Genomic DNA, 12,419 nt, shown 5'->3' with positions numbered 1-12,419 from the left:
TCCATGGGCGGGAGACTTTCCTGAGGTTGGAGCCATGAGCTTGTGTCACGAAGGCTCTCTGCCTTCTCCTAGGGAATCGACAAACCCAATTCGTCTTGACGTCATTTAATTTGAGATGCACACACAGCTTCCCGACACCTGTCAGCACAGACTTGGAGGTGGGACATGCTAAAGAAATTGCCTCGCTGTCTGGCTCTGCAGAAGTCAGGATAATGTGTTTGGACTTGAGGTCTGTGACTCAGCCCTGCTGCTCTCCATTTTCGCGTGTTTATGTGACCCCGCTCACCAGTCCATTTCATAAAGCACTTGTGTCTTAACTCGCCTTTGCTTGCTGAGCATCTCAGGATATCTTTTGGCCCAGAAATTAGACAAATAACAACTCAGTTGGTGCAGTTAATGTCAAAAGCAGTATATCTAAATGCATTCCAAATGAGCTCACTGCACAGAGAACGCGGGTAGCTGGTGTTTTTAAATAGTCGTCCTAGGTGGAGAATAAGGGTCCTTCTCATAGAAGGAAACCTGGTGGCTATGCCTTATCACCCTGGGGACTCTGTCACCATCACTTGGCAGATGTTGGAACTAACTGGAACCCAGTGATGCAACGTGGCCCCTACAGGGGTCATCGGGTGACCTCTCGGAGGTCCCATGACCTCACAGCCCTCAGCTGGAAACTGTCCAGGGACCATCTATCAGTCTTGAAGTGTGTTCACCCCGGAAATGATTGGCCCTTTGCATCCCTGGCTCCTGGTGCTGGGAAGGAAGCCAGGACTTTGAGAAATTCCCTATATGGAATCTGCTGGATTGCCGCAGAAATATGTCTACTGCTGCAGGGCAAAAAAATTATTAGTTTATCCTAGTATGGAGACAGACATTTACAAAAAACAAAAAACAACAACAAAAAAAGAAGCAGGCGCAAGAGCAGGAAGTGAGAAAAGAAAAGAGAACAGCTGTGGAATTGGAGGGAAATCTCGACAGTGGGAGTTGTTCCTGTGTGCCGGAAATATTTCTAGAACCCTGACTTTTTTCTTTCTTTTTTGATCTTCTGTCTTTTTAGGGCCACACCCATGGCATATGGAGGTTCCCAGGCTAGGGGTCGAATTGGAGTTATAGCTGCCAGCCTTCAACACAGCCACAGCAACGCAGCATCCAAGTAGCATCTGTGAACTACACCACAGCTCACAACAATGCCGGATCCTTAACCCACCGAGCAAGGCCAGGGATTGAACCTGCATCCTCATGGATGCCAGTCAGATTCGTTTCCACTGGGCCACGATGGGACCTCCTAGAACCCTGACTTGTAAAACACTGTTCTTCCCACAGAGGGAGCTCCGGGGTGTTGTGCAGGGGAAACAGCCGCATAGACACCAATATTAGGAGACATAGTGGGTTAATTAATCTGAGTGCCAAAGGCCTTCATGGCATATGTCACTGATTATAATTGCTTTGTCATCTCTGTGTCTACATGTGCCTTTCTCCCGTATTTGAGGCCATGAGGCAGAAACTGTCATTTTATCTTAAATTCATTGTGTGTAGGGTTAGCTGTGTACTTTTGAGGTCTTTACAGGGGAGCTATATAGGGACCAGAGGGAGAAGTGAGCGGCATGGGTGGCCATGGTTGGGAAAGGTTGGGGTTGCAGGTGGCATCAGCCACCCTCCAGGGCCTCTGGCAGGAAGGGGGCTCTGGGCAGTGAGGACCAGAGCCGGGCTGTGGCAGAAGGAGGGAACGGCGTGGTCTGGGACAGCTAGACAGGAGAGGAGGCTGCTCTGAGCGCCAGGAGAGGCGTCTGCCCTGAGTCTGAGACCAGGAGTTTCCTTCTCTGAGCAGAGCTGTGTCTGGGGAGATCCATCTGGGCAGCCGCATGGAGAGCACACTGGTGAGCTCTGGTGCCATCTCCAGGAGAGGGATCTGCCGGGAGGAAGATGGGGAGAGGCGTTTTCATGGTGGGCTGGCCAGTCCTGGGTCCCCCCAGTGAGTCAGGGAGAGAGAGGGGTCTTCCGTGCTTCCCAGGGCGGGGGGTGATATCTCCCTCCATGGAGGGAGAAGGAGAAGTGGTTTTGAGGGAAAGGGTGGTTGCCAAGGGGGAGGGACCTCGAGGGCAGGATGGGGAGTTTGGGGTTAGTAGATGCAAACTATGACATTTAGACTGGGTCAGCAGTGAGGTCCCACCGTACAGCACAGGGAACTCTATCTAATCTCTTGGGACAGACCAAGAGAATGATGGAAGATACTATGAGCAAAAGAATGTGCGTATGCGTGTGTGTGTGTGTGTGTGTGTGTGTATGACCGGGTCGCTATGCTGGACAGAGAAATTGACTCAACACCGCCAATCAACTCTACCCTAATAAAAATAAATTAAAAATATTTGACTCTGCCTGAGGGCCTGGGGTCGTCCGGTCCCCAATGCCCAGGGAGAGCTGGTTGGCTGGCTGGTAAGTAGTGTGCGATGCAGTAGAAAGGAGTCCAGTAGAGGCATGGGGTGGCAGGCAGCCCGCTAGTGGCTTTGACTTCCATGGCAGCTAAGGGTGGTCATGGGCAGTGGGCTGTGGGGCCACGGAGCTCCAGACCCTGGGGTGGGCAGTGGTGGCAGGAAGCCAGGGCAGGACAGCAGGCTTGCGGATCTGGACAAGCCCAGTTCCCTACCCACGGGATGGCGATGCCTCTGGTCTTGGCTCTCCCTCCCTCTGGGATTCCTTTTTTTTTTTTTTTTTTTTTCTGTCTTTTTAGGGCCACACCCCTGGCAGATGGAGGTTCCCAGGCTAGGGGTCGAATTGGAGCTGTAGCTGCTGGCCTCCACCACAGCTACAGCAACGCCAGATCCAAGCCACATCTTCGACCTACACCATAGCTCATGGCAGCAGCAGATCGAGGCCAGGGATCGAATCTGCATCCTCTTGGATGCTAGTCAGATTCGTTTCCACTGAGCCATGATGGGAACTCCTGGAATTCCCTTTTCGCTTATCAGACACAGGGTCTGTTTCTCAGGCAAGTAAGTAAAAAATGATGGGAGAAGACTTTTTATCGTCTCCTTTTTAATTTTTTTTTAACATTTTAACTCATCAGATAAACAACATTGTCTGTATATCACACGCACACCAAGAGTCTCAGGGCTGAGCCACCATGAACCCACTCCCCCAAAGAATCCACACTTTTCATCTTCTCCCATTTCTACCCAGTGTTTGAATTCCTGTGTTCACAGAATTCATGGGGTTTTGATCAGAGAATGGTGACAGCTTTGCCCAGATTTTCTCCGTTAAAATCAGATCATTAGCTCCGTCTCATGCTGTCTTCCTAATTGTCATTGTGATGCTGCAGAGTGTTCCAGCAAGTGGATGCGTCATCGCTTTCTCAGCTACCTTCCTGCTCGGGAGCGTTTGGAAAGCTCCCCGCTTTTAATGAACCCCGAGGGAGGATGACACGTATGTTACAACAGGTGTCAGCGTGCGTGTAACTTATGGTCCTTTATGAAAAATTTCCTCTGATGTGTCAGTAGACACTGAATTACTAGAAAAGGGGGCTCTTTTCTTCCAGCTCCTCCAGGAGAGGAGGGAAGCCACAGAGCCTGGAAATCAGTAGATCCCAGGTTGAAATTTATTCCTATCAGAGATGAGGAAGCAGTGTCTTGAGGAAGCTGAGCATCTTATAGGCCCTGCTACTCTCCAGGGCGGGGTTTCTCAGCCAGGTTTCTTTACTGGCCCTTTCCTGACACTGCTCTTAACTATACCCATAACTATACCCATTATATCCGCTGTATTAAAAATTAAGGAATAAGATTTTATCAGGTAGGGTTGAACTTTGGAGGGTCACGACACACTGAAATAGCTAAGACGTATAGCCCCCGGAAAACCAATTCTCACCTCTTTTGAACTGATGTCACCCCTATTGAGACTGCATGCTTTAAGACCATAAAGAAAATTCTGTTCCTTTCTCTCACGTTAAAACATCAAGACCTGGAGTTCCCATTGTGGCTCAGCGGTAACGAACCCGACTAGTATCCATGAGGACTTGGGTTCAATCCCTGGCCTCGCTCAGTGGGTTAAGGATCTGGCGTGGCCATGAGCTGTGGTGTAGGTCAAAGACGTGGCTTGGATCCTGCGTTGCTGTGGCTATGGTGAAGGCCAGCAGCTGTAGCTCCAATTGGACCCCTAGCCTGGGAACTTCCATAGGGCTTTGGTGGGGCTGGTGGCCACTGGAGGAGCCCTTCCCAGCATTGCAGAGGCCACTGCGGGGAGAAAATTGAGAGGAACCTTCACAAAGGGAGTCAAATGCCGTGTTCTCATTCTTATGCCTGTGATACCGTGACACCAAGAAGGCAAATGTGACTGGTGTGAAAATACTGCAGCGGTGGGTAGAGTATGATAAGGTGACTGATGACTCATGGCCGGGAGTCACCCCATCCTGAGAGGCTGTATCCATGGCGAAGTGTGCATCCAAGGGAAGACGCTCCTTGTCTTTTTCGTGTCAAGGTCACGGTCCCCAGCACAGGGAGCACATTTCTCCTGCATCTAATGGAAACGGGGAGGAGGGTGGGCGTCAAATGACAGCCGGGCTCCGTGCTGCATGCTTGTGGAGGTCACCGAGCTAAGGCTGCTTGGAGTGGTTCTGTGTCTCCAGAGCTGGTCACTGATCTGAACGCCAGACAGTGGATCATCTGCTGATCGGGACTTGCCAAGGTCCACGCTGATAGCTGAGAAGGACTGTGTGGTCAGTAGGGTCTGCTGTGCAAGGTCCCAGATTAGAGAGTGACAGTGCTGTGATCCTCTCTCAGAACAGTCACGTGTGCAGCAGACAAAAGAGGCAGCAGTGCTGCTTTTCATTGCTTTGCTGAACCTTCACGGACAGATAAGAACCTAAGAGTCCAAAGCCCTGACTCATCTGCCAGCTGGGTGACCCTGGGCAAATCCCTCGATGTCTCTCTGAGCCTCGCCCTCCATATCTGGAGAACGGGCACAGTCCCTTCTGCCTTATGTACGTCACTGCTGGTCATCACAGCAAGATTCAGGAGAGAAATAGAACTTTCCGTGACCACGATGGTTGACGTTACTAGTGACAGCATCACCGTGTCCCTTGTTACGACATGGCACCATGCCTAGGCAGCTGCACTGCAGCCCCGCAGTCTGTACCCCTCATGGTGAGAAGTGTGGACCTAGCTTGCGGTTTCTCCATTGAGGGTGGGCATCTGCCTCTGCCCTCTTGTGAACAGGAGGCCTTTATAGTCAGCTTTCTTTCTCTCCCCTCGATACCATAACCTAAAGTGAGTTCTCATCCAATGAAGCATGTTTGCATTTCCCAGGAGCAGTGAGAGAATTAGACCCTGGATTTCTGACCGGGGCTGCAGCTGGAACACCTCGTGTGTGTCATCCGAGCCACGCTACAGCAGCAGTGAAGCCCTTCATCCTTTAGGGATGCTTACGGGTGCCCCACGCAGGCACGCCACCTGCCAGAGCAGAGAGCTGTGCTGTGAGAGGCAGGCCGCGGGCCAGCCATGCCCCTCGCCTCCATCAGACACCCCGCATGGTACCCATTTCTCAGCTCTCATAGACATTAAACTACCATAACGTTTGTGACAGATTTGTTTATTTACAGTTTACGAGGACATTTTATGGATCATTGGGCTGGTCAGGAATGTAGTAAAAGATGCTGAGAGCTTGTCCAGGCCTACACCGCCCTCTGTGGGCCCCTCCTCTCGTCACCACCAGCCCAGCTCCTGCTCATCTTGCACAAGCCTAAAGCCCCTCCCTGCCCTGGGCTGGGCGGCCCTCCTCAACTGTTCCTACAGTCCCCAGGCTCCCCTGCTGGTCTGCTCAGAGGTTGTCTCACGAACACTCCTGACTCCACCATGGGGAAGCATGGCTTGTCTGGTGCCTGGCAGAGATGGCTTTTGAATCAGAGCTGCTTTCACAAGGGGGTGGCTGAACACTTTGACCCAGAAGGTCAAGGCGACTCACCGGCTGTGTCACAAGTACCTGTCCAGAGGTGGGGGACACAGCAGCCTCTGGCAGGGGTGCCTCTGTCCTTCACCCCCAACTTGGGCAGCATGTGCTCCTGCCACCCGCGGGCCCTCCTCCCCTCCTTTGGCAGCTTGTCTGACAGCATAGCTCGCCTGTCCCGGCAGAATTCAGGAAACGACACGTATATATATTTCCCTTCCTCATGGGAGCCTGAATCCCCCACCCCGTCCTGGCACGGCCCCCCTGCCCCTTTCTAAGCACAAGGGGAGTGGCCTGGTGTGACTCTGCTGCCACATCTACTGTACGCTTCCAGCAGTGTGCGTGTCCTCAGCCTGACACCGTAGATGTTCGTTGAATGATAGGGAAAGATGATATTCAGGAACAAATATTGATTTAGGAAAGATAGAGAGAGAAAAGGCTCAGTCTGTCCCTGATAAGACCTGCAATAAGACGACAGAAAATGAAGTGAAAAGGTAATACCACCACCCAGGGAGTTGGTCCCCTCACCCAGGATGCTGCCACCACCACCAGGGGAGGTGACACCACAACCTACAGAGATGATCCCACCATCAAGAGAGGTGATGCCACCACCCACGGAGGTGATGCCACCAAGGAAGATAAAGCCACAACCCAGGGCGTTCATACCACCACAAGGAAGGTGATAACCACAAGCTAAGGATGTGATCCCACCACCAAGGGGGGTAAAACCATAACCCAGGGAGGTGATAAACACAAGCAGGAGGGGCTGGAGGACACAGCAGAGGAGACACGAGGAAGACATTCCAAGCTGGGAAAGGGGTAGCTGTGGTGTGTGGGAGGGGGCAGCAGGGAGAACGGTCTTGAGCGCTCTGCCCCCTTCAGTGCACTGCCTTCATGAAGGCTTAGAGCCTTAAATCCCTCTTGCTTCTCAGTTAATGAAGGTTGTGAATGAAATGTGCCCCAACATCACCAGAATTTACAACATCGGCAAGAGCCACCAGGGCCTGAAGTTGTACGCCGTGGAGATCTCCGACCACCCTGGGGAGCACGAAGTCGGTGAGGTTCCCCCACAGTGCACCTGGCCCTACGTGTCTGGTGCCTTCTCAGAGAGCAAGGGGGTGGTTCGCCCTGTGGGAACCTGTCCACACACCCACTCTCACATAGATTCTGTCGGTTTTGGTTCTGTGAACCTCTCATTTTGTGATGTGGGCTGTCAAATTACTGAAGTTAGAAATACCCTCCTTTTCTCCAAAGGGACCATACTTAATTCTGTTCTCCATCTCTGAGACCAGTCGCACTCACCAAAGAGGAGAATGACTGGAGACAGTTAGGACAGAGTTCTTTTTCAGGAGAAAACTGGATTCCCTGATCACCAGTGGCTCAAGGTAGAGGTGGTTCCACTGATTTTCTTTTCAATTTCAATCAACAGGAAATCTACAAGCATTTCCTGTTTTCTACCATTTCTCATTCAGTTGCTCGCAAAATGAAGTTCTCCTACAGGTCAGAAGAAGGTGGTCAAAGATTTTGTTTTGTTTTGGTAAAATGGTGAGCCCTTTAGAAATCCACTGAAATTTAAATGCAAGGGTTTGTCTGAGTCTCTCAACTGTAACTTTCGTCAGTATTTCAGGAGTTTCTCTTAGGAGTTTCTTCTAAAAGGTAAGAGCTTTATCTGTGGGTAGAATCACATTTTCTCAAAAGTGGTAGTTTGGCCAATGAGGGAAATCGAAATCCTGTCAGCTCATGTCCATCACTAATAAATCCCAACACTAAAAAAGCTAAGCTTTGAAGAGAACAGTCTCAAAGACAGCCCCCTTTACAAAATTGTGTCATGCTGACTTGCCCCGACTCTATTTTCTGCTTTTATTTACTTATCTCTGTCAGAGTGAACACAAAGTTCTTTTAAGAAAAATAATTGCTTCCCCAAAGAGAAAAATAATTGCTGTGGCTTGCGTTTGATTTGTAAGTTTTTAAACTCTAAATGCTGGGTTATTTTATCTCTTCTTGCTAAAAAAGAGTAAAATGCCTATTCCGTGGCTGGCATCATCTAAGATTTTCCTATACATCTTATACCTTATATATTTGACTAGCTGGGAATTAGTAAAAATTGTACTGATGTAGTTATGGTTGATTTGGAAGGAGAGAGAGGGCTAACACTGTAGGTTTCTATTATTCAGAGATTTTTTTCCCTAATACAATGTGATAAGGATGTTTTGCTGTAAGCGTCTGATGTCATCCTCTGTTTTTCCCCATCTTTGAGTAAAGGAGAGCCAGAGTTCCACTACATCGCAGGGGCCCACGGTAATGAGGTGCTGGGCCGGGAGCTGATGCTTCTACTGATGCAGTTCCTGTGCCAGGAGTACTTGGCAGGCAACCCACGCATCGTCCACCTGGTGGAGGAGACCCGGATCCACATCCTCCCCTCCCTCAACCCGGACGGCTATGAGAAAGCCTACGAGGGGGTAATGGACCACTGCCCTAGCCCAGCACAGCAGCTGGGCTCCAACTGCACAGAGTCTTGAGTCATGAGTTCATCCAAATTCTGCATTACCAGCTTTCTTTTTAGTGTCTTTCTGCAGAGACAGGGAAATCCACAAGGCCTATGAAAGAGGCACAGCAGTAATTGAGAATTTGGGGGAGCCTGAGAAGTAGACACAGTAACAGACTGAAGAAAGTGAATGTGAATAATAATACTGTTATATGTACAATGGGAACAATAGGATAGAATAATAGTAACACCTCACATTGATTGAGGACTTAAGGCATGTTCTAAACTATAATCCTCTCATCAGTCCTCTGAGGACAGTGCTTCTTATTATTCTGATGTATTGTTTATATTTCCTGTTCTAATTATAGTATAGGATTTATATAGGCTCTAGTTATGTATAGAATACAGTTCGTATGATGTTATATTGTGTATTTGTAATTATGTATCACAATATCTGAGAATAAAATGGGAAGCTATATTTAAAACAATGCCACCTATCAGATGCAAGTTTTACCATGTGGAATTTTGATTTTATTTATTGGTGCAAATAGTTGGTTAAGATTTGAAATACTAAATAGTGAGCCAGAATTGCAGGGAGAATATGCGTGAATATGGTGGCTTTTTGATTTTTGCAGAGATGGAGTCTTAGACTCATTCTTACTTGGAGTTTCCTATAACCAGTGCAGAAGAGAGGAAGGGAGAGGAGGAAGGGAGGACCGAATACTTGTTGAGCACCGCCACGTGGCAGGAGTGATTCTGTGCCATTCCCTCTTTGGAGTGACTTGGCTATGTTATCCATCGCCCACCAAGTATTAACAGATTATTAACCAAATATTCTCCTTTGGATGTCATCTATGGGTCAGAGGGTACATAGAGGCTTAGAGACACACATCCAGATAGAGATGGAGATAATGATTGAGATGGAGGCATCTCATGTGTGTGAGAGACAGAATGGTCCAGACGTCTCTGGGTTCCTCACATTCTGAACTATCTCTCAGGGCTCAGAACTGGGAGGCTGGTCCCTGGGACGCTGGACCCATGACGGAATTGACATCAACAACAACTTTCCTGACTTAAACACGCTGCTCTGGGAGGCAGAGGACCGACAGAACATCCCAAGGAAAGTGCCCAATCACTATATTGCAATCCCTGAGTGGTTTCTGTCCGAAAATGCCACGGTGAGTAAAAACACCCCATAATCTGTAGAGCAGCGGAGGCCAAAGTTAACCCCCATGGTATTTGCAGAGGATATAACATTTAAAAACAAGACAAAATCATTTTTTCTTTCATGATTTCTCCAAATGTAAGGAAGTTTGCCTTTTCAGTTGCTATTTGAGGAGATTCTTCTTAGATGAGAAATCATTTAATTATATTTCTTTACAACTACACAGCACTTTTTCCAAAAAAATTCCACATGAATTGTGTGTGTTTGTTGTGGTCATTATTACCCTCATTTTTGGCAGTGCTATGAAATTGCAGCAAAATTATCCTTAGACTTCCCTGATTAGTTGAGGTATCTTATTTTTATTTTAATAAGTCCCCATGGATTTGTAACACATGGTGTTTCTTCAGAAAGAAAAAATGCAATTGGATGAGAAACGTTTTCCCCAAATTTCTTAAGTCTAGTTTCACCAAAAAGTATCTTAGAGAAGGTCTGATTTTCACAAAATGTCCAATGTCTTTTATTGCCTCCTCTGCCCACAATAAACTCTCTTTATCCGTATAGTCCTTGACCCTATACGTCCATGAAGGGGTTTGCCTCAACTGCTGTATAAGTAAGGGTGAGATTTCGCTATAACAAGAGAAAAAAGAAAATAACGGTGGCTTAAAGAGGTAGAAGTTTGTTTTCCTTTTTCACATAAGACCCTGGTGGCAGATGATTCGGGGCCAGCAAATAGAAGCCCCATGATCATCAGGAACCTAGCAGTCATCTATCTTTCTGCCTCCACATATTAGCATATGACTTTCACTCTTAAGGTCATAATCCAAGATGGTAGTTGATCCTCCAGCTGTCATGTCTTTGAAGGGAGAGAAGAGAAAAGGTTAAAAAAAATTCCCCTCTCAGATAAGCCAGTTAATTTTAAGAGACATTCCTAGATTCCTGCATAATACTTCTGTTTAAATCTTTTTGGCCAGAATTTAGTTAAAACACAGTATCAAGCAACTGCAAGGAAGGCTGGGAAATGTAAGCACATCACAATCTCCAAAAAAGTAATGGCTCCTCTTCTTAAGAAATCAAGGAGAAAGGATGAATGGCTAGAGGGCAGCTCTTCAGCTCTGCCTCAGAGCTCTAGCTCATGGCACACGTGGGTACCACTTGCTGGAGGAGAGCCAGCATGGTTGCCTCATTTAGTGATGCACAGGATGGTGTTTTTCAGACCCTCAAGAAGCAACCAGTCAAGTGATGGAGACAGATAGTGGCAATACCATCTGGTTTAGTTAGGATGCTCACGTTTCCTAATTCCATCCTATAGAATCTCTCTTTTTTTTTTTTTTTTTTTTAAACTAACATACTAATGTCATCTGGCAAAGCTGAGAATTCAAGTGATGTTATAATCTGGGAAACCTTGGACCAAAATTGCAATATAGTTGCCAGCTTTCTTAGCCCTGAGGCTCTCAGAGATAAGTAATTATTTTAGTACAGTTATAGAAAGTCCTTGGATTTCAGTCTTTGCTTTAAGACTGGGATTTAGTTTTTGGAGCTTGTTCTTTAGAAACACAAGGAGAATTTCATAACTTTACCATTACAACACCTTGTTCAGTTACTAGCCATTAGATAAGAAATCAGCAAAGATAAAGATTTGAATGGCAATTAACAGCCTTGACAGAAGGGATCCAAAAGACTTCTACAACCGACATGTAGATAATACAGTGGATATAAATTTTCTGAATGATTCCTGGAGCATTTTCAAAAATTGATCATGCTCTGGGCTGTAAAGGAAATCTCCACAAATTTCAAAGAATAGGAGTCAGACAGACCATGACTGTCTCACCACCATACAGTTAAACTAGCGGATGGTAATAAGATAAATGAAAGCGTCACCACACATTCAGAAAAAGTTTTAAAAACTTCTAGATAATGGGTCAAAGAGAAAGTTCATACTGGCAACTAAAAATTAATTAGAAATCAACAAAAATGAAAATACTACATATCAAAATTTGGGGACTATAGCAAGGAATTTATACCTTTGAATGATTATATTCCAAAAGAAGAAAGGCAGAACATTAACTAACTTAAGAAGCTAGCAAAAGAGGAGCAGAACAAACTCCCCAAATGTAGAGATATTGTAATTAAAAAGAACAGAAATCAATGAAACGATAGGAAAAAAAAAAAGGAATTTGTCTACAGAGAGAAGCAGGTTATTGATAAGTATTTGACCATATCAAGCTTTCTAATTTTAGCTTCTAACATTGTCATTCCTCAGGGTGAGGAAAACAATTTTATTTTTTTAAAGTACCTTATTGAAGTATAGTTGATAGGAAAATGATTTTAAATGGCATTAATTATAAAAGTTTAGTAAATTCAGCTACATCAAAATAAGAAAGCCTGCTCATCAAAAGACTTAAAAAACTAATGAGAGGAGGTTAAAAACTGAGAGATGTTATTTGAAAATTACATAATTGGAAAAGAATTAGAATCTTGGAAAAGATAAAGAATAACAAATGAGAAAAAATAGACACAACTCAGTAGAAAAATGAGTAAAAGATACAAAGAGGCAATTTGTGGAGGAAGAAACATATGGTGAATAAACAAGAGAAGATATTTTGTGTTACTAGTACTGAGGAAACGGAGGTGAGAGAACATTGCACACCCATTGACTGGCAAAACTAACAGTAGCCGAGCCAGCGTTGGAGAGGCTGTGGAACAGTGGATATCTCATACATCGTGGGTGAGAGTGTAAATCAGACAGTGACTTTGAGAGAGAATTTGATGATCTTGGAAAGTGGACTGTGTGATGACGATTACACTTCTGGTGATTTCTGCAGGGTAAATGTCAACACAGGT

General features: G+C 46.3%; 1 protein-coding gene across 4 annotated transcripts in view; it reads left to right on the top strand.

Annotated features, from left to right (window-relative positions):
- CPXM2 (carboxypeptidase X, M14 family member 2) overlaps positions 1-12,419 on the top strand; it is a 146,514-nt gene that overhangs the window by 115,314 nt on the left and 18,781 nt on the right. For 2 of the 4 annotated variants that reach the window (XM_013983827.3, XM_013983826.3), the window contains 3 exons: positions 6,861-6,984; positions 8,191-8,387; positions 9,412-9,591. In XM_013983827.3, coding sequence (XP_013839281.1) covers positions 6,861-6,984; positions 8,191-8,387; positions 9,412-9,591 — 501 coding nt within the window. Of the gene's footprint in view, positions 1-6,860; positions 6,990-8,190; positions 8,388-9,411; positions 9,592-12,419 lie in introns of all 4 variants that reach the window. The other 2 variants (XM_021073605.2, XM_084995807.1) reach the window with 1 other exon arrangement.

The sequence above is a fragment of the Sus scrofa genome, chromosome 14 (genome assembly GCF_054392235.1).
Source record: "Sus scrofa isolate SSC_HxYL_T2T_F1_AM1 chromosome 14, Sscrofa_HxYL_maternal_Yorkshire_Landrace_v2.0, whole genome shotgun sequence".
NCBI classification, from domain to species: domain Eukaryota; kingdom Metazoa; phylum Chordata; class Mammalia; order Artiodactyla; family Suidae; genus Sus; species Sus scrofa.
The sequence above is the reverse complement of the archived record's forward strand: the minus strand, read 5'-3'. Positions and strand labels throughout refer to the sequence as shown.